The sequence below is a fragment of the Mixophyes fleayi genome, chromosome 3 (genome assembly GCF_038048845.1).
Source record: "Mixophyes fleayi isolate aMixFle1 chromosome 3, aMixFle1.hap1, whole genome shotgun sequence".
Taxonomy (NCBI): Eukaryota; Metazoa; Chordata; class Amphibia; order Anura; family Limnodynastidae; genus Mixophyes; species Mixophyes fleayi.
In genome coordinates, this window is record NC_134404.1 from 1,176,608 (window position 1) to 1,198,227 (window position 21,620).

A 21,620-nucleotide genomic window follows, 5' to 3' on the forward strand; every position below is an offset into this window, starting at 1 on the left:
TACATACAGGTATATATAGGGGCACCGTGTATAAGGTACATACAGGTATATATAGGGGCACCGTGTATAAGGTACATACAGGTATATATAGGGGCACCGTGTATAAGGTACATACAGGTATATATAGGGGCACCGTGTATAAGGTACATACAGGTATATATAGGGGCACCGTGTATAAGGTACATACAGGTATATATAGGGGCACTGTGTATAAGGTACATACAGGTATATATAGGCTGCACCGTGTATAAGGTACATACAGGTATATATAGGGGCACCGTGTATAAGGTACATACAGGTATATATAGGATACACTGTGTATAAGGTACATACAGGTATATATAGGGGCACCGTGTATAAGGTACATACAGGTATATATAGGGGCACCGTGTATAAGGTACATACAGTTATATATAGGGGCACTGTGTATAAGGTACATACAGGTTTATATAGGGGCACTGTGTATAAGGTACATACAGGTATATATAGGTGCACCGTGTATAAGGTATATATAGGGGCACTGTGTATAAGGTGCATACAGGTATATATAGGGGCACTGTGTATAATGTACATACAGGTATATATAGGATACACTGTGTATAAGGTACATACAGGTATATATAGGGGCACTGTGTATAAGGTACATACAGGTATATATAGGGGCACTGTGTATAAGGTACATACAGGTATATATAGGGGCACAGTGTATAAGGTACATACAGGTATATATAGGGGCACCGTGTATAAGGTACATACAGGTATATATAGGGGCACAGTGTATAAGGTACATACAGGTATATATAGGATACACTGTGTATAAGGTACATACAGGTATATATAGGGGCACCGTGTATAAGGTACATACAGGTATATATAGGGGCACAGTGTATAAGGTACATACAGGTATATATAGGGGCACCGTGTATACGGTACATACAGGTATATATAGGGGCACCGTGTATAAGGTACATACAGGTATATATAGGGCACTGTGTATAAGGTACATACAGGTATATATAGGGGCACCGTGTATAAGGTACATACAGGTATATATAGGGGCACCGTGTATAAGGTACATACAGGTATATATAGGGCACTGTGTATAAGGTACATACAGGTATATATAGGGGCACCGTGTATAAGGTACATACAGGTATATATAGGGGCACTGTGTATAAGGTACATACAGGTATATATAGGGGCACTGTGTATAAGGTACATACAGGTATATATAGGGGCACCGTGTATAAGGTACATACAGGTATATATAGGATACACTGTGTATAAGGTACATACAGGTATATAGGATACACTGTGTATAAGGTACATACAGGTATATATAGGATACACTGTGTATAAGGTACATACAGGTATATATAGGGGCACAGTGTATAAGGTACATACAGGTATATATAGGATACACTGTGTATAAGGTACATACAAGTATATATAGGATACACCGTGTATAAGGTACATACAGGTATATAGAGATCACACTGTGTATAAGGTACATACAGGTATATAGAGATCACACTGTGTATAAGGTACATATTCTCTGTATAATAGGAGCACACCCGCTCCCTCCCCCTATAGGGTGTATCCTCCCGTCTATCCCGCCCCACGTGGGCGTCACCCGCTGATGTCTCAGCTCCGGGTGTATTATGGATGCTCTGAAATCAGCCGGTAAAGCAATAATGCGGAGCCCGAGCATCGCCCGACACACCCGGCGGGTCACCAGGCATCAGAGTAAGACAGTGTGTCAGTGGTATGAGGGGGGCAGGGGGTGACTGGTGCGGAATGAGAGTGACAGAGGAGGAGGGGTGACTCGGGTAGAATCAGGGGGACGGGTGACTGGTGTAGGATAGTAGGGGGTGGAGGGGTGACTGGTTTGGAATCAGGGGGACGGGTGACTGGTGTAGGATAGTAGGGGGTGGAGGGGTGACTGGTGTGGAATCTGGGTGACTGGTGTAGGATAGTAGGGGGTGGAGGGGTGACTGGTGTGGAATCTGGGTGACTGGTGTAGGATAGTAGGGGGAGGAGGGGTGACTGGTTTGGAATCAGGGGGACGGGTGACTGGTGTAGGATAGTAGGGGGAGGAGGGGTGACTGGTTTGGAATCAGGGGGACGGGTGACTGGTGTAGGATAGTAGGGGGTGGAGGGGTGACTGGTGTGGAATCAGGGGGACGGGTGACTGGTATAGGATAGTAGGGGGTGGAGGGGTGACTGGTTTGGAATCAGGGGGACGGGTGACTGGTGTAGGATAGTAGGGGGTGGAGGGGTGACTGGTGTGGAATCAGGGGGACGGGTGACTGGTATAGGATAGTAGGGGGAGGAGGGGTGACTGGTGTGGAATCAGGGGGACGGGTGACTGGTGTAGGATAGTAGGGGGTGGAGGGGTGACTGGTGTGGAATCAGGGGGACGGGTGACTGGTGTAGGATAGTAGGGGGAGGAGGGGTGACTGGTGTGGAATCAGGGGGACGGGTGACTGGTGTAGGATAGTAGGGGGTGGAGGGGTGACTGGTGTGGAATCAGGGGGACGGGTGACTGGTGTAGGATAGTAGGGGGTGGAGGGGTGACTGGTTTGGAATCAGGGGGACGGGTGACTGGTGTAGGATAGTAGGGGGAGGAGGGGTGACTGGTTTGGAATCAGGGGGACGGGTGACTGGTATAGGATAGTAGGGGGAGGAGGGGTGACTGGTGTGGAATCAGGGGGACGGGTGACTGGTGTAGGATAGTAGGGGGTGGAGGGGTGACTGGTGTGGAATCAGGGGGACGGGTGACTGGTGTAGGATAGTAGGGGGAGGAGGGGTGACTGGTGTGGAATCAGGGGGACGGGTGACTGGTGTAGGATAGTAGGGGGTGGAGGGGTGACTGGTGTGGAATCAGGGGGACGGGTGACTGGTATAGGATAGTAGGGGGAGGAGGTGTGACTGGTGTGGAATCAGGGGGACGGGTGACTGGTGTAGGATAGTAGGGGGTGGAGGGGTGACTGGTTTGGAATCAGGGGGACGGGTGACTGGTGTAGGATAGTAGGGGGTGGAGGGGTGACTGGTGTGGAATCAGGGGGACGGGTGACTGGTGTAGGATAGTAGGGGGTGGAGGGGTGACTGGTTTGGAATCAGGGGGACGGGTGACTGGTGTAGGATAGTAGGGGGAGAAGGGGTGACTGGTTTGGAATCAGGGGGACGGGTGACTGGTATAGGATAGTAGGGGGAGGAGGGGTGACTGGTGTGGAATCAGGGGGACGGGTGACTGGTGTAGGATAGTAGGGGGTGGAGGGGTGACTGGTGTGGAATCAGGGGGACGGGTGACTGGTGTAGGATAGTAGGGGGTGGAGGGGTGACTGGTGTGGAATCAGGGGGACGGGTGACTGGTATAGGATAGTAGGGGGTGGAGGGGTGACTGGTTTGGAATCAGGGGGACGGGTGACTGGTATAGGATAGTAGGGGGAGGAGGGGTGACTGGTGTGGAATCAGGGGGACGGGTGACTGGTGTAGGATAGTAGGGGGAGGAGGGGTGACTGGTGTGGAATCAGGGGGACGGGTGACTGGTGTAGGATAGTAGGGGGAGGAGGGGTGATTGGTGTGGAATCAGGGGGACGGGTGACTGGTATAGGATAGTAGGGGGAGGAGGGGTGATTGGTGTGGAATCAGGGGGACGGGTGACTGGTGTAGGATAGTAGGGGGTGGAGGGGTGACTGGTGTGGAATCAGGGGGACGGGTGACTGGTGTAGGATAGTAGGGGGAGGAGGGGTGATTGGTGTGGAATCAGGGGGACGGGTGACTGGTATAGGATAGTAGGGGGAGGAGGGGTGACTGGTGTGGAATCAGGGGGACGGGTGACTGGTGTAGGATAGTAGGGGGTGGAGGGGTGACTCGGGTAGAATCAGGGGGACGGGTGACTGGTGTAGGATAGTAGGGGGTGGAGGGGTGACTGGTTTGGAATCAGGGGGACGGGTGACTGGTGTAGGATAGTAGGGGGTGGAGGGGTGACTGGTTTGGAATCAGGGGGACGGGTGACTGGTGTAGGATAGTAGGGGGAGGAGGGGTGACTGGTTTGGAATCAGGGGGACGGGTGACTGGTGTAGGATAGTAGGGGGTGGAGGGGTGACTGGTGTGGAATCAGGGGGACGGGTGACTGGTATAGGATAGTAGGGGGTGGAGGGGTGACTGGTTTGGAATCAGGGGGACGGGTGACTGGTGTAGGATAGTAGGGGGTGGAGGGGTGACTGGTGTGGAATCAGGGGGACGGGTGACTGGTATAGGATAGTAGGGGGAAGAGGGGTGACTGGTGTGGAATCAGGGGGACGGGTGACTGGTGTAGGATAGTAGGGGGTGGAGGGGTGACTGGTGTGGAATCAGGGGGACGGGTGACTGGTGTAGGATAGTAGGGGGAGGAGGGGTGACTGGTGTGGAATCAGGGGGACGGGTGACTGGTGTAGGATAGTAGGGGGTGGAGGGGTGACTGGTGTGGAATCAGGGGGACGGGTGACTGGTGTAGGATAGTAGGGGGTGGAGGGGTGACTGGTTTGGAATCAGGGGGACGGGTGACTGGTGTAGGATAGTAGGGGGAGGAGGGGTGACTGGTTTGGAATCAGGGGGACGGGTGACTGGTATAGGATAGTAGGGGGAGGAGGGGTGACTGGTGTGGAATCAGGGGGACGGGTGACTGGTGTAGGATAGTAGGGGGTGGAGGGGTGACTGGTGTGGAATCAGGGGGACGGGTGACTGGTGTAGGATAGTAGGGGGAGGAGGGGTGACTGGTGTGGAATCAGGGGGACGGGTGACTGGTGTAGGATAGTAGGGGGTGGAGGGGTGACTGGTGTGGAATCAGGGGGACGGGTGACTGGTATAGGATAGTAGGGGGAGGAGGTGTGACTGGTGTGGAATCAGGGGGACGGGTGACTGGTGTAGGATAGTAGGGGGTGGAGGGGTGACTGGTTTGGAATCAGGGGGACGGGTGACTGGTGTAGGATAGTAGGGGGTGGAGGGGTGACTGGTGTGGAATCAGGGGGACGGGTGACTGGTGTAGGATAGTAGGGGGTGGAGGGGTGACTGGTTTGGAATCAGGGGGACGGGTGACTGGTGTAGGACAGTAGGGGGAGAAGGGGTGACTGGTTTGGAATCAGGGGGACGGGTGACTGGTATAGGATAGTAGGGGGAGGAGGGGTGACTGGTGTGGAATCAGGGGGACGGGTGACTGGTGTAGGATAGTAGGGGGTGGAGGGGTGACTGGTGTGGAATCAGGGGGACGGGTGACTGGTGTAGGATAGTAGGGGGTGGAGGGGTGACTGGTGTGGAATCAGGGGGACGGGTGACTGGTATAGGATAGTAGGGGGTGGAGGGGTGACTGGTTTGGAATCAGGGGGACGGGTGACTGGTATAGGATAGTAGGGGGAGGAGGGGTGACTGGTGTGGAATCAGGGGGACGGGTGACTGGTGTAGGATAGTAGGGGGAGGAGGGGTGACTGGTGTGGAATCAGGGGGACGGGTGACTGGTGTAGGATAGTAGGGGGAGGAGGGGTGATTGGTGTGGAATCAGGGGGACGGGTGACTGGTATAGGATAGTAGGGGGAGGAGGGGTGATTGGTGTGGAATCAGGGGGACGGGTGACTGGTGTAGGATAGTAGGGGGTGGAGGGGTGACTGGTGTGGAATCAGGGGGACGGGTGACTGGTGTAGGATAGTAGGGGGAGGAGGGGTGATTGGTGTGGAATCAGGGGGACGGGTGACTGGTATAGGATAGTAGGGGGAGGAGGGGTGACTGGTGTGGAATCAGGGGGACGGGTGACTGGTGTAGGATAGTAGGGGGTGGAGGGGTGACTGGTGTGGAATCAGGGGGACGGGTGACTGGTATAGGATAGTAGGGGGTAGAGGTGTGACTGGTGTGGAATCAGGGGGACGTCTGACTGGTGTAGGATAGTAGGGGGTGGAGGGGTGACTGGTGTGGAATCTGGGTGATGGGTGACTGGTGTTGGATAGTAGGGGGTGGAGGGGTGACTGGTTTGGAATCAGGGGGACGGGTGACTGGTGTAGGATAGTAGGGGGTGGAGGGGTGACTGGTGTGGAATCTGGGTGATGGGTGACTGGTGTTGGATAGTAGGGGGTGGAGGGGTGACTGGTTTGGAATCAGGGGGACGGGTGACTGGTGTAGGATAGTAGGGGGTGGATGGGTGATTGGTGTGGAATCAGGGTGACGGGTGACTGGTATAGGATAGTAGGGGGGTGGAGGTGTGACTGGTGTGGAATCAGGGGGACGGGTGTCAGTGGTATGAGGGGGACAGGGGGTGACTGGTGTTGAACGAGGGGGGACCGGGGTTGACTGTTGTGGAATGAGGGTAACAGGGGGTGACTGGTGAGGAATGATGGTGACAGGGGGCTGACTGGTGTGGAATGAGGGTGACTGTTGTGGAATGATGGTGATAGGTGGGACAGGGGGTAACGGGTGTGGAACGAGGGGGGAGAGGGGACTGACTGGTGTGGAATGAGGGTGACTGTTGTGGAATGATGGTGATAGGTGGGACAGGGGGTGACTGGTGTGGAATGAGGAGGGACAGGGGGTGACTGGTGTGGACTGATGGTGATAGGTGGGACAGGGGGTGACTGGTGTGGATCGAGGAGGGACGGGGTGTGACTGGTGTGGATCGAGGGGTGACTGTTGTGGAATGAGGAGGGACAGGGGGGTGACTGGTGTGGAATGAGGGTGACAGGAGGTGACTGTTGTGGAATCAGGAGGGACAGGGGGGGCGCGACTGGTGTGGAATGAGGAGGGACAGGGGGTGACTGGTGTGGAATGAGGAGGGACAGGGGGTGACTGTTGTGGAATGAGGAGGGACGGGGGGTGACTGGTGTGGATCGAGGGGGGACCGGGGGTGACTGTTGTGGAATGAGGGTGACAGGAGGTGACTGTTGTGGAATCAGGAGGGACAGGGGGGGGGGGGCGACTGGTGTGGAACGAGGGGAGACAGGGGAGTGACTGGTGCAGAATGAGAGTGACGGGGACTGGTGTGGAATGAGAGTGATGGGGAGGAGGAGTGACTGGTGTGGAATCAGGGGGATGAGTGACTGGTGTAGGATAGTAGGGGGAGGAGGGGTGACTGGTGTAGGATAGTAGTGGGAGGAGGGGTGATTGGTGTGGAATGAGGGGGACGAGTGACTGGTGTAGGGGGAGGAGGGGTGACTGGTGTGGATTTAGGGTGACTGGTGTAGGATAGTAGGGGGTGGAGGGGTGACTGGTGTGGAATCAGGGGGACGGGTGACTAGTATAGTAGGGGGTGGAGGTGTGACTGGTGTGGAATCAGGGGGACGGGTGACTGGTATAGGATAGTAGGGGGTAGAGGTGTGACTGGTGTGGAATCAGGGGGACGTCTGACTGGTGTAGGGGGTGGAGGTGTGACTGGTGTGGAATCAGGGGGACGGGTGACTGGTATAGGATAGTAGGGGGTAGAGGTGTGACTGGTTTGGAATCAGGGGGACGGGTGACTGGTATAGGATAGTAGGGGGTAGAGGTGTGACTGGTGTGGAATCAGGGGGACGTCTGACTGGTGTAGGATAGTAGGGGGTGGAGGGGTGACTGGTGTGGAATCTGGGTGATGGGTGACTGGTGTTGGATAGTAGGGGGTGGAGGGGTGACTGGTTTGGAATCAGGGGGACGGGTGACTGGTGTAGGATAGTAGGGGGTGGAGGGGTGACTGGTGTGGAATCTGGGTGATGGGTGACTGGTGTTGGATAGTAGGGGGTGGAGGGGTGACTGGTTTGGAATCAGGGGGACGGGTGACTGGTATAGGATAGTAGGGGGTAGAGGTGTGACTGGTGTGGAATCAGGGGGACGTCTGACTGGTGTAGGATAGTAGGGGGTGGAGGGGTGACTGGTGTGGAATCTGGGTGATGGGTGACTGGTGTTGGATAGTAGGGGGTGGAGGGGTGACTGGTTTGGAATCAGGGGGACGGGTGACTGGTGTAGGATAGTAGGGGGTGGATGGGTGATTGGTGTGGAATCAGGGTGACGGGTGACTGGTATAGGATAGTAGGGGGTGGAGGTGTGACTGGTGTGGAATCAGGGGGACGGGTGTCAGTGGTATGAGGGGGACAGGGGGTGACTGGTGTTGAACGAGGGGGGACCGGGGTTGACTGTTGTGGAATGAGGGTAACAGGGGGTGACTGGTGAGGAATGATGGTGACAGGGGGTGACTGGTGTTAAACGAGGGGGGACCGGGGATGACTGGTGTGGATCGAGGGGGGTCAGGGGGTGAATGGTGTGGAACGAGGGTTGACAGGGGGTGACTGTTGTGGAATGATGGTGATAGGTGGGACAGGGGGTGACTGGTGTGGAATGAGGAGGGACAGGGGGGTGACTAGTGTGGAATGAGGGTGACTGGTGTGAAACAAGGGGGGACAGGGTGACTGGTGTAGGATAGTAGGGGAAGGAGGGGTGACTGGTGTGGATCGAGGGGGGACAGGGGGTGAATGTTGTGGAATGATGGTGATAGGTGGGACAGGGGGTGACTAGTGTGGAACGAGGGGGGACCGGGGGTGTCTGGTGTTGAACGAGGGGGGACAGGGGGTGACTGGTGTGGAATGAGGAGGGACATGGGGTGACTGGTGTTTAACGAGGGGGGACAGGGGGTGACTGGTGTGGAATGAGAGTGACGGGGTGACTGGTGCGGAATGAGAGTGACAGGGGAGGAGGGGTGACTGGGGTGGAATCAGGGGGACTAGTGACTGGTGTAGGGGAAGGAGGGGTAACTGGTGTGGAACGAGGGTTGACAGGGGGTGACTGTTGTGGATTGATGATGATAGGTGGGACAGGGGGTGACTGGTGTGGAATGAGGAGGGACAGGGGGCTGACTGGTGTGGAATGAGGGTGACTGGTGTGGAACGAGGGGGGACAGGGGGTGACTGTTGTGGAATGAGGGTGACTGGTGTGGAATGATGGTGACAGATGGGACGGGGAGACTGGTGTGGAACGAGAGGGGACAGGGGGTGACTGGTGTGCAACAGGGGGTGACTCTTGTGGAATGAGGGTGACTGGTGTGGAATGATGGTGATATGTGGGACAGGGGGTGACTGGTGCGGAATGAGAGTGACAGGGGAGGAGGGGTGACTGGGGTGGAATCAGGGGGACGAGTGACTGGTGTAGGATAGTAGGAGAAGGAGGGGTGACTGGTGTGGATCGAGGGGGGACAGGGGGTGACTGGTGTGGAACGAGGGTTGACAGGGGCTGGCTGTTGTGGAATGATGGTGATAGGTGGGACAGGGGGTGACTGGTGTGGAATGATGGTGGGACAGGGGGTGACTGGTGTGGAACAAGGGGGGACAGGGGGCTGACTGGTGTGGTATGAGTGTGACTGGTGTGGAACGAGGGGGGACAGGGGGTGACTGGTGTGGAATGAGGAGGGACAGGGGGGTGACTGGTGTGGAACAAGGGGGGACAGGGTGTGACTGTTGTGGAATGAGGAGGGACAGGGGGGTGACTGGTGTGGAATGAGGGTGACTGGTGTGGAACAAGGGGGGACAGGGTGTGACTGTTGTGGAATGAGGGTGACAGGAGGTGACTGTTGTGGAATCAGGAGGGACAGGGGGGTGACTGGTGTGGAACGAGGGGGTACAGGGGTTGACTGGTGTGGAACGAGGGGGTACAGGGGGTTACTGGTGTGGAACGAGGGGAGACGGGGGTGACTGGTGTGGAATGACGGTGACTGGTGCGGATTGAGAGTGACAGGGGGACTGGTGTGGAATGAGAGTGACGGGAAGGAGGAGTGACTGGTGTGAAATGAGGGGGACGAGTGACTGGTGTGGTGGGAGGAGGGGTGACTGGTGTGGAATTAGGGTGACTGGTGTAGGATAGTAGGGGGTGGATGGGTGACTGGTGTGGAATCAGGGGGACAGGTGACTGGTATAGGATAGTAGGGGGTGGAGGTGTGACTAGTGTGAAATCAGGGGGACGTCTGACTGGTAAAGGATAGTAGGGGGTGGAGGGGTGACTGGTGTGGAATCTGGGTGACTGGTGTTTGATAGTAGGGGGTGGAGGGGGAACTGGTGTGGAATCAGGGGGACGGGTGACTGGTGTAGGATAGTAGGGGGTGGATGGGTGACTGGTGTGGAATCAGGGGGACAGGTGACTGGTATAGGATAGTAGGGGGTGGAGGTGTGACTAGTGTGAAATCAGGGGGACGTCTGACTGGTATAGGATAGTAGGGGGTGGAGGGGTGACTGGTGTGGAATCTGGGTGACTGGTGTAGGATAGTAGGGGGTGGAGGGGGAACTGGTGTGGAATCAGGGGGACGGGTGACTGGTGTAGGATAGTAGGGGGTGGAGGGGTGACTGGTGTGGAATCAGGGGGACGGGTGACTGGTGTAGGATAGTAGGGGGTGGAGGGGTGACTGGTGTAGGATAGTAGGGGGTGGAGGGGTGACTGGTGTGGAATCTGGGTGACTGGTGTAGAATAGTAGTGGGATGAGGGGTGACTGGTGTGGAATTAGGGGGACGAGTGACTGGTGTAGGGGGTGGAGGGGTGACTGGTGTTGGATAGTAGGGGTAGGAGTGGTGACTGGTGTGGAATGATGGGGACAAGTGACTGGTGGAGGGGTGACTGGTGTGGTATCAGGGGGACGTCTGACTAGTATAGGATAGTAGGGGTTGGAGGGGTGACTGGTGTAGGATAGTAGGGGTAGGAGTAGTGACATTGGTAACGTATTGTTGATATGTAGCGCTTCTCTCCATCTCTTTGTGTTTATTCCCAGTGGTTTAGTGGGGATAGAAAGTAGAGCAGATTCTGTCCCTCCGTGTGACGCTATTATTATTATTATTATTATTATCATTTATTTGTTAGGCGCCACAAGATTTCCGCAGCGCCGTACACAGTAAAAATAGTAGACTATACAGGGTGTAACAGTACAGAACAATAAACAAAAAATACCAATACTTCAGAAACTCCAGGCAGGCTGCTGCAATAAGCACGGAGCAGAAGAACAGGCGAGGAGACAGGAGGGAAGAGGGCCCTGCTCATGTGAGCTTACATTCTAAAGGAGGGTAGACAGAACAGGCACAGGGGGAGCCAGAAGAGAGAAGGGAGAGCGAGTGGAGGAGGTGAGGTGGTCAAGTAGATGGTTGGTAGGCTTTGCGGAAGAGGTGAGTTTTCAGTGCACGTTTGAAGGAGCACAGAGTAGGAGAGAGGCGGATGGAGCGAGGGAGGTCATTCCAGGGAAGGGGGCTGCACGGGAAAAGTCTTGGATTCTGGAGTGGGAAGAGGTGATAAGAGTGGAGGAGAGGCGGCGATCATTGGCTGAGTGCAGGGAGCAGGCAGGAGTGTGAATGGAGAGGAGGTTAGAGATATAAGGGGCAGTAGAGTGGGAGAGAGCCTTGTAAGTGGTGGTGAGGAGTTTGAAAAGGATTCTGTAGGGGAAGGGGAGCCAGTGTAAGGCAAGGCAGAGAGGGGAGGCAGAGGAGGAGCGGCGTGAGAGGAAGATGAGTCTAGCGGCTGCATTGAGTATAGATCGGAGGGGGGAAAGAAGGGAGTGGGGGAGGCCAGTGAGGAGGAGGTTGCAGTAATCCAGGCGGGAGATGATGAGTGCGTGTATGATAGTTTTGGTGGCATCCTGAGAGAGGAAGGGACGGATGCGGGCGATGTTGCGCAGTAGGAAGTGACAGGACTGGGCAAGGGAATGGATGTGGGGGGCAAAAGAGAGAGAGGAGTCGAGGGTGACACCCAGGCAGCGGAGTTGGGTAACAGACGCTACACACGCATGCGCTACTGCACATGCGTGTGTTCCAGAAGTTTGGGTTTGTGCCAGTCTGTGAGGATTGAGGTTGCTGCGTCTATTAGTGACCGTAGCCTTACGTCGGGAGAGCCCTGTCCTAACACTGCACAGAACATTCTACTTACCATCTATATATGTATAATCAGAATAGTGTTAAGTACATAGTCTGCATAAGTCTGTTCTACTGTAACAACTAACCCTGTGGGTATCTGCATTGCTGTTACCTTGGTTTAATGTGTGTGGTCTAACATCCATCTCCAGCACTGCTGATACCGTTACAGAATATTACTGTGCAGTGATTGGGGTACATCCTCTTCCGGGTATCACCCTGTGCTATGTCTGTGTGTCCTAGATCCAGCGTGTTGGTATCTCACAGAACACACGTGTCAGGAGAGCCCCTGGGTCTGTGGTATGATGCAGCGTATTACTCTTAATCTCTGTTATGCTTTAGACAATTCATTTATTCTGCTCTGAGGATTCTCATCTCCGGCACTTGTTGTTTGTAGCGTCCTCTATGACAGATATGTCTGTTCACGTGTGTATGTAAACATTAACAGTACACGATGGGGTCTGGCCTTAGTTTAGTGATGTAGGCAGGAATCATGCTCCTGACGAAAATCTCAGATCCCTAGCATTCAAATCACGGAGAGTAATGTGAAACAAAGTGGTTTATTAGGCCAGATAAGCAGACAACTTGAAGGCTTGAACAGAAAAGGGTAACGCTATGCAGCAGGAGTACACGGAGGTCCAGGTATGCAGAAAGCATGGTGACTGGATCAGCAGAGGTGTAATGGTCTGCAGCAGGGATGCACAGCAAGTATAACAGAAGCCAGGAAAAGCCACATCCACCCAGGAAAGATTCATGGAAGAACTAGACAATAGGAGGGTCAAACACGCCAGGGGTCAGAAGCTAGAGGAAAGAGCAGGAGCAAGGTTAAAGCGAAGCCAGGGTCTGGGACATAAGCTGAGATGCAAACAGAAGCACAAGCAGGATCAATACACAGGAGTTACTCTGAGAGACCAGCAGCAAAGTTCTTTGATGAACTGGCCAAGACTGCTGGGAGAGGAAGTATTTAAAGGCCAGAGACAGGTGATAGCATCCTTAAGTAATGAGCTTAACTCCTCGAGTACAACAGTAGCCCCTTCGGTGGTACAGAGGTACTGCAGGTTAGGGTTCATATAATGGCACAGTCTAATATAGTTCCTCGTAGAGAGGAACTGCAGAAGAGGGCATCCTGATAGAGGGCGCTGCAGCGCGGCCGGAGGCAGATCGTGACAGACGCTACATAATGCAGAGGAAAGAGGAAGACCATAGAATGCACACTGCCCACCCCCCTCTGTTTTCAGAAGCGTTGCTGGCGTTGTGTCAGGAGGTCACGTGATGCATCATGTGAGGTCATCTGATGCTGAGAAGGTCACGTGGTGCAGATTGACCCCCCCTCTCCCTCTTCCCTCCTCTGTTCTCGGAGATCTTGGTAAATCCATTTTATTCCCAGTTTAAGGGGAGGCTGCCACCTAGGCATTAGTACTGGTTCCATATCTACCTCCTACCAGGCATGGCAGACGTTTCTCTTGGCTGTACCTGAAGATGTATATTGTATTGTACAGTCCATGCTGTGCTTCTGTCATTTCAGAGTTACCAGAGACCTGCCTGGACTCACAGGAGGCACTTCTGGAAGGGGTTATCTTTCATCTTAAATACCTTGGCATGACTCTGGTGGAGAAACCTAAAGGCGAGGACATGGCGGCTGCCGCTATACGGCGCATCATCACCATGGTAAGCGAATCTTAGTATTATTTAGATAGAGCCAGGCGTCATTTCATCCCATTCATCTCCATTTCTGTGTGGACATAACCTGGAATGCCTTCGGTATCCAGTGATCCATGGCCAGTGGTCATCTTTACCTAGCTTCTGTAAGTGTCTTACTCATCACCTTCTCCCCCTCAAGTCTTACTCATCATCTAACCTTCTCCCCCTCAAGTCTTACTCATGGGTAACAAGCTCCAATGGGGCAGCGGCTGATGTGAATGAGTTACTATTCCCTGCGTTATCTAGTGGTGTTATATAATTAAATAATAATACAACCGTGAGCGGGGAGGAGACCATCACAACTCTCCTACAACCAGCAGAAAGATGGAACGTGGACCTCAGTTTGGTCCATAGATTTCTGTGTGCTATACACCATTAATGATAATTGCTGCCTTTAATTAAATGGTGAAATAAAATACTTAGGAGTATGTAACCTAAGGTGAGAGTGCTGCGGCTACGACAGACTCTTAGAAGCTACAAGATCGTGTCCCTGTAGAGCTCTTTAAATACTAATAATCCTCCCGCATTTAGTGTGATCTGTGGGGATAATGAGCTAGCCGGTGGTGTCTCAGTTATTCAGGTGTTACAACACTGTGCTGAGCACACGCTCCTTGTAAGGCTTTATGGGGCAGAATTCTCTATTGTTTACCATATACTATGTATTAGTTCTTGATTTATGGGGCAGAATATATTATACATTATGTCCTATGTATTCGTTTGCATTTGTTGTTATTTCGTCCTGCAAGACATGGTCATTGCTGGTCCAGCTGACTATCCTTCAGTTTATGAATGAACCTGGTGACTTTTAGAGCGCTGTCTCCCCCTTCAGGCCCGCGTCAGTGCCAAGAAGTTACAGAAAGTAATATTAACGGTGACGCCGAATGGAATCGCTCTGCAAGACGCGGTCTCTGGGAATCCGATAGAGGACGTGTCTATATACAGGTGAGATCTATCCCGCCACACACAGGTTATTTCGCTTCACAAGAAACACCTGGTGGCTCCTAGAGCAGCATTTTCTGTTCTCTCTTCCAGAATTTCCTATTGTACAACCGATAAAGTCCAGAATAAAGTATTTGCTTACGTAGCCCAGAACCGGTCCACCGGAGCCCTAGAGTGTCACGGATTCCTGTCTCCGAAGAAGAAGCTGGTAAGTGTCTGTATCTACTGGGGTATAAAACGCTGTAATCAGTATAGAGGTTGTCTATTACCCTTATAGGGGCATCCAAATTCCTCATGAAATCATCTGGGAGACTTCCGCCCTCGGGGCAGGAGGGGCACACGTCTGGGGTGTTAGTGTATGTCCACAGTACAGGGAAGGTGGGGGATTAGGGTGAGTACTGACCGGGTGAGGTTGGTTATGGGCGGGGTCAGCTGGGTTGTGGTTTGAGGAGTCATTAGAGGCGCACAGTGATCGCGGAGGGTTGGAGTTAGGGGAGCACATTATTAGTGTGGAGAAGGGAGGGGCACACTATTATTATTATTATTATTATTATTATTATTATTATTATTATTATTTATAAGGCGCCACAGATTCCGCAGCGCCAGATACAGAAGCAAGTCACAAATAGATGAGGTAATACAGATAAGTGTTAGTAATGTTGTGGGGACTTACACACAGTGCAGCAAAAGACGGGACATACGAGGGAGTCAGACAGTAGACAGACGTGGGACAATAGGCAGAGAGGACCCTCCCCATGAGAGCTTACATTCTAGAGGGAGGGGTGGTGAGAGGCAGTAGGACCAACTGGCAGAAGATGGAAGAGGTGATGGTTAGAATGGTCAGGAGGTGGTAGGATAGGTGAGCTTGTAAAGATGAGGTTTGAGTGAGCATTTCAACAACTGAAGGTTGGGGGAGAGTCGAGTGAGATGGGGTAAGGAGCTCCAAAGATTAAGGGCAGCACGGCAGAAGTCTTGGAGGCGAGCATGGGAGGAGGTAATGAGAGGTGAATTGAGGCGGAGGTCAGAGGCAGAGGGGCCAGGTAGGTACCTGGAGACAAGGTCAGAGATGTAAGGGGGAGAAGTGTTAGTAAGGACTTTGTAAGTGAGAGTGAGGAGCTTGAACTGAATTCTGAATCAGATAGGGAACCAATGAAGGGGTTTACACAGAGGAGAAGCGGAAGAGGTGCGGTGGGGGAGGAAGACGAGCCGAGCCGCAGCATTCTGTATGGATTGATGGACAGAGAAGGAGGTTGCAATGGACGAGACAAGAAATGATGAGTGAATGGACCAGGACTAGACAGTGGTCACAACGGGGGTGGTAAGGGCTGCAGAGCGTGGTCACAAGGGGGTGGTTAGGGCTGCAGAGCGAGGCCACAAGGGGGTGGTTAGGGCTGCAGAGCGTGGTCACAAGGGGGTGGTTAGGGCTGCAGAGCGAGGCCACAAGGGGGTGGTTAGGGCTGCAGAGCGAGGCCACAAGGGGGTGGTTAGGGCTGCAGAGCGTGGTCACAAGGGGGTGGTTAGGGCTGCAGAGCGAGGTCACAAGGGGGGTGGTTAGGGCTGCAGAGCGAGGTCACAAGGGGGGTGGTTAGGGCTGCAGAGCGAGGTGGGCTGTGTGGGCTACGGCTTACAACACAACCACAGATAATTCTGCGCTGATCGTCAGGTGTTTGGTGTATATGGGTTCCCATGTTCTGAGACACAGGAGCACTTTCTCTGGGAAGTAATGGGTCATGTGACCGGGAATGGTTTAATACTGCATATTACCCAGCATGCACTGTTCTCTTTTTGCAGGCTCAGACTGTGACTCTGACCGTGGCTCAAGCATTCAAAGTGGCTCTAGAACTTTGGCAGTCTGCTAAGGAAGGTATGGGTCCTATAGACGCTGTATGCGGAGCAGTCCTCTCATGTCACCTGTTGTATAAACCCTCATATCTCTGTGCATCCTTTAGATTGTAAGCTCCTGGGAGCAGAGGCCTCAGTCTAAATTATATGTTCCTGCCACATTCCTCCCAACCTTTATACAATGCTGGACCGTGGCTAAACTAGCCCCAGAATCTGCCCCCTCAAGGTCCACCAATCAGGACAGGTGGGAGGTTCCCTGCAGTACTATTATTTCATTGTAAATTCTAGAACAGATCTTGTTACAAATAATAGTTCAAACAATGAACAGATTCTATATTCAGGTTTTTACCTTATAATTGAGCCATTAACCCTAGGATCAGAGTGTGGAAAATCAAGATTTTTTTTTATTTTTTTTTAAAAAAAATCAGATTTTTAAAAAATGATCAAGTAAACAAACACAAAACACAATACAGAGTTATTTTAAAATACTGTATCATTAATATATTCAATTTAAATGACGTTGCTGTACCATGATTGGAGACAGTGTCACACAACACAAATCACAAAAGGAAAGAAACAGCAATGATGTTAAATGTTACAATAGTTGCCAATTGCCTGATCTGTAAATCTGCCTGATTGAAGGGTGGGGTATAATGACACTGACTACCCCGACACTGACTACCCCGACATCTGACTACCCCGACATCTGACTACCCCGACATCTGACTACCCCGACATCTGACTACCCCGACATCTGACTACCCCGACATCTGACTACCCCGACATCTGACTACCCCGACATCTGACTACCCCGACACTGACTACCCCGACATCTGACTACCCCGACATCTGACTACCCCGACATCTGACTACCCCGACATCTGACTACCCCGACATCTGACTACCCCGACATCTGACTACCCCGACATCTGACTACCCCGACACTGACTACCCCGACACTGACTACCCCGACACTGACTACCCCGACATCTGACTACCCCGACACTGACTACCCCGACACTGACTACCCCGACACTGACTACCCCGACACTGACTACCCCGACACTGACTACCCCGACACTGACTACCCCGACATCTGACTACCCCGACATCTGACTACCCCGACATCTGACTACCCCGACATCTGACTACCCCGACATCTGACTACCCCGACACTGACTACCCCGACATCTGACTACCCCGACATCTGACTACCCCGACACTGACTACCCCGACACTGACTACCCCGACACTGACTACCCCGACACTGACTACCCCGACACCTGACTACCCCGACATCTGACTACCCCGACACTGACTACCCCGACACTGACTACCCCGACATCTGACTACCCCGACATCTGACTACCCCGACACTGACTACCCCGACATCTGACTACCCCGACATCTGACTACCCCGACACTGACTACCCCGACATCTGACTACCCCGACATCTGACTACCCCGACATCTGACTACCCCGACATCTGACTCCGCCTCCTTCCCGAAGAGGATCGATGATGACTGTTCTGGCAACCAATCCCAATGGAGGAAGAAGCCGTCGTCGCTGACATAGGCGACGCTGTTAAGGGGGTAATGTACATATGTCCCCAAGTACAATGTAGAAGGCTTTGTAAACTACATTGTACATTGGTGCATACTTACATTCCCCCTGAACAGCGATAACAGCATCGCCTATGTCAGTGGCGTCATGAAGTCGCGGTGGCTTCTTCCTCCATCGGGATTGGTTGCCAGAACAGTCGTCATCGATCCTCTTCGGGAAGGAGGCGGAGTCAGATGTCGGGGTAGTCAGGTGTCGGGGTAGTCAGATGTCGCCACCGTTATTGCAGCTTTGTCAGTACCGAACGGTTTCTCAGTTTTGACTGCACCAAACCAAATGTGTAAAATCTTCTTTCTGCTGAAGCTGATGATGATATTTTCATTACCAGCTGCAGTTTGTGAACCACCGTGCATTGTCCACCAGTCTACTGGTGCCACTGCTGACACAACATGGTGGTCAGACAAGAGGTCATCACACCGTGCATTGTCCACCAGTCTACTGGTACCACTGCTGACACAACATGGAGGTCAGACAAGAGGTCATCACACTGTGCATTGTCCACCAGTCTACTGGTGCCACTGCTGACACAACATGGTGGTCAGACAAGAGGTCATCACACCGTGCATTGTCCACCAGTCTACTGGTGCCACTGCTGACACAACATGGTGGTCAGACAAGAGGACATCACACCGTGCATTGTCCACCAGTCTACTGGTACCACTGCTGACACAACATGGTGGTCAGACAAGAGGTCATCACACCGTGCATTGTCCACCAGTCTACTGGTACCACTGCTGACACAACATGGTGGTCAGACAAGAGGTCATCACACTGTGCATTGTCCACCAGTCTACTGGTGCCACTGCTGACACAACATGGTGGTCAGACAAGAGGTCATCACACTGTGCATTGTCCACCAGTCTTCTGGTACCACTGCTGACACAACATGGTGGTCAGACAAGAGGTCATCACACCGTGCATTGTCCATCAGTCTACTGGTGCCACTGCTGACACAACATGGTGGTCAGACAAGAGGTCATCACACTGTGCATTGTCCACCAGTCTACTGGTACCACTGCTGACACAACATGGAGGTCAGACAAGAGGTCATCACACTGTGCATTGTCCACCAGTCTACTGGTACCACTGCTGACACAACATGGAGGTCAGACAAGAGGTCATCACACTGTGCATTGTCCACCAGTCTACTGGTGCCACTGCTGACACAACATGGTGGTCAGACAAGAGGTCATCACACTGTGCATTGTCCACCAGTCTTCTGGTACCACTGCTGACACAACATGGTGGTCAGACAAGAGGTCATCACACTGTGCATTGTCCACCAGTCTACTGGTACCACTGCTGACACAACATGGTGGTCAGACAAGAGGTCATCACACTGTGCATTGTCCACCAGTCTACTGGTGCCACTGCTGACACAACATGGTGGTCAGACAAGAGGTCATCACACTGTGCATTGTCCACCAGTCTTCTGGTACCACTGCTGACACAACATGGAGGTCAGACAAGAGGTCATCACACTGTGCATTGTCCACCAGTCTACTGGTACCACTGCTGACACAACATGGAGGTCAGACAAGAGGTCATCACACTGTGCATTGTCCACCAGTCTACTGGTACCACTGCTGACACAACATGGAGGTCAGACAAGAGGTCATCACACTGTGCATTGTCCACCAGTCTACTGGTGCCACTGCTGACACAACATGGTGGTCAGACAAGAGGTCATCACACTGTGCATTGTCCACCAGTCTTCTGGTACCACTGCTGACACAACATGGAGGTCAGACAAGAGGTCATCACACTGTGCATTGTCCACCAGTCTACTGGTACCACTGCTGACACAACATGGAGGTCAGACAAGAGGTCATCACACTGTGCATTGTCCACCAGTCTACTGGTACCACTGCTGACACAACATGGAGGTCAGACAAGAGGTCATCACACTGTGCATTGTCCACCAGTCTACTGGTGCCACTGCTGACACAACATGGAGGTCAGACAAGAGGTCATCACACTGTGCATTGTCCACCAGTCTACTGGTACCACTGCTGACACAACATGGAGGTCAGACAAGAGGTCATCACACTGTGCATTGTCCACCAGTCTTCTGGTACCACTGCTGACACAACATGGTGGTCAGACAAGAGGTCATCACACTGTGCATTGTCCACCAGTCTTCTGGTACCACTGCTGACACAACATGGTGGTCAGACAAGAGGTCATCACACTGTGCATTGTCCACCAGTCTTCTGGTACCACTGCTGACACAACATGGTGGTCAGACAAGAGGTCATCACACCGTGCATTGTCCACCAGTCTACTGGTACCACTGCTGACACAACATGGTGGTCAGACAAGAGGTCATCACACTGTGCATTGTCCACCAGTCTACTGGTACCACTGCTGACACAACATGGTGGTCAGACAAGAGGTCATCACACTGTGCATTGTCCACCAGTCTTCTGGTACCACTGCTGACACAACATGGTGGTCAGACAAGAGGTCATCACACTGTGCATTGTCCACCAGTCTACTGGTACCACTGCTGACACAACATGGTGGTCAGACAAGAGGTCATCACACTGTGCATTGTCCACCAGTCTACTGGTACCACTGCTGACACAACATGGTGGTCAGACAAGAGGTCATCACACTGTGCATTGTCCACCAGTCTACTGGTGCCACTGCTGACACAACATGGTGGTCAGACAAGAGGTCATCACAATGTGCATTGTCCACCAGTCTACTGGTACCACTGCTGACACAACATGGTGGTCAGACAAGAGGTCATCACACCGTGCATTGTCCACCAGTCTACTGGTGCCACTGCTGACACAACATGGTGGTCAGACAAGAGGTCATCACACTGTGCATTGTCCACCAGTCTACTGGTGCCACTGCTGACACAACATGGAGGTCAGACAAGAGGTCATCACACCGTGCATTGTCCACCAGTCTACTGGTGCCACTGCTGACACAACATGGTGGTCAGACAAGAGGTCATCACACCGTGCATTGTCCACCAGTCTACTGGTGCCACTGCTGACACAACATGGTGGTCAGACAAGAGGTCATCACACTGTGCATTGTCCACCAGTCTACTGGTGCCACTGCTGACACAACATGGTGGTCAGACAAGAGGTCATCACACTGTGCATTGTCCACCAGTCTACTGGTGCCACTGCTGACACAACATGGTGGTCAGACAAGAGGTCATCACACTGTGCATTGTCCACCAGTCTACTGGTGCCACTGCTGACACAACATGGTGGTCAGACAAGAGGTCATCACACTGTGCATTGTCCACCAGTCTACTGGTGCCACTGCTGACACAACATGGTGGTCAGACAAGAGGTCATCACACTGTGCATTGTCCACCAGTCTACTGGTGCCACTGCTGACACAAGATGGTGGTCAGACAAGAGGTCATCACACTGTGCATTGTCCACCAGTCTACTGGTACCACTGCTGACACAAGATGGTGGTCAGACAAGAGGTCAGCACACTGTGCATTGTCCACCAGTCTACTGGTGCCACTGCTGACACAAGATGGTGGTCAGACAAGAGGTCAGCACACTGTGCATTGTCCACCAATCTACTGGTGCCACTGCTGACACAAGATGGTGGTCAGACAAGAGGTCATCACACTGTGCATTGTCCACCAGTCTACTGGTGCCACTGCTGAC

General features: G+C 52.9%; 1 protein-coding gene across 2 annotated transcripts in view; it reads left to right on the plus strand.

The window, feature by feature from the left end:
- Positions 1-1,609: 1,609 nt before the first annotated feature.
- LOC142143288 (low density lipoprotein receptor adapter protein 1-B-like) overlaps positions 1,610-21,620 on the plus strand; it is a 44,990-nt gene continuing 24,979 nt past the window's right edge. For both annotated transcript variants that reach the window (XM_075201004.1, XM_075201005.1), the window contains exons 1-5: positions 1,610-1,746; positions 13,393-13,535; positions 14,398-14,510; positions 14,601-14,715; positions 16,299-16,371. In XM_075201004.1, the coding sequence (XP_075057105.1) occupies positions 1,662-1,746; positions 13,393-13,535; positions 14,398-14,510; positions 14,601-14,715; positions 16,299-16,371 (529 nt within the window). In that variant the 5' untranslated portion in view covers positions 1,610-1,661. The remainder of the gene's footprint in view (positions 1,747-13,392; positions 13,536-14,397; positions 14,511-14,600; positions 14,716-16,298; positions 16,372-21,620) is intronic.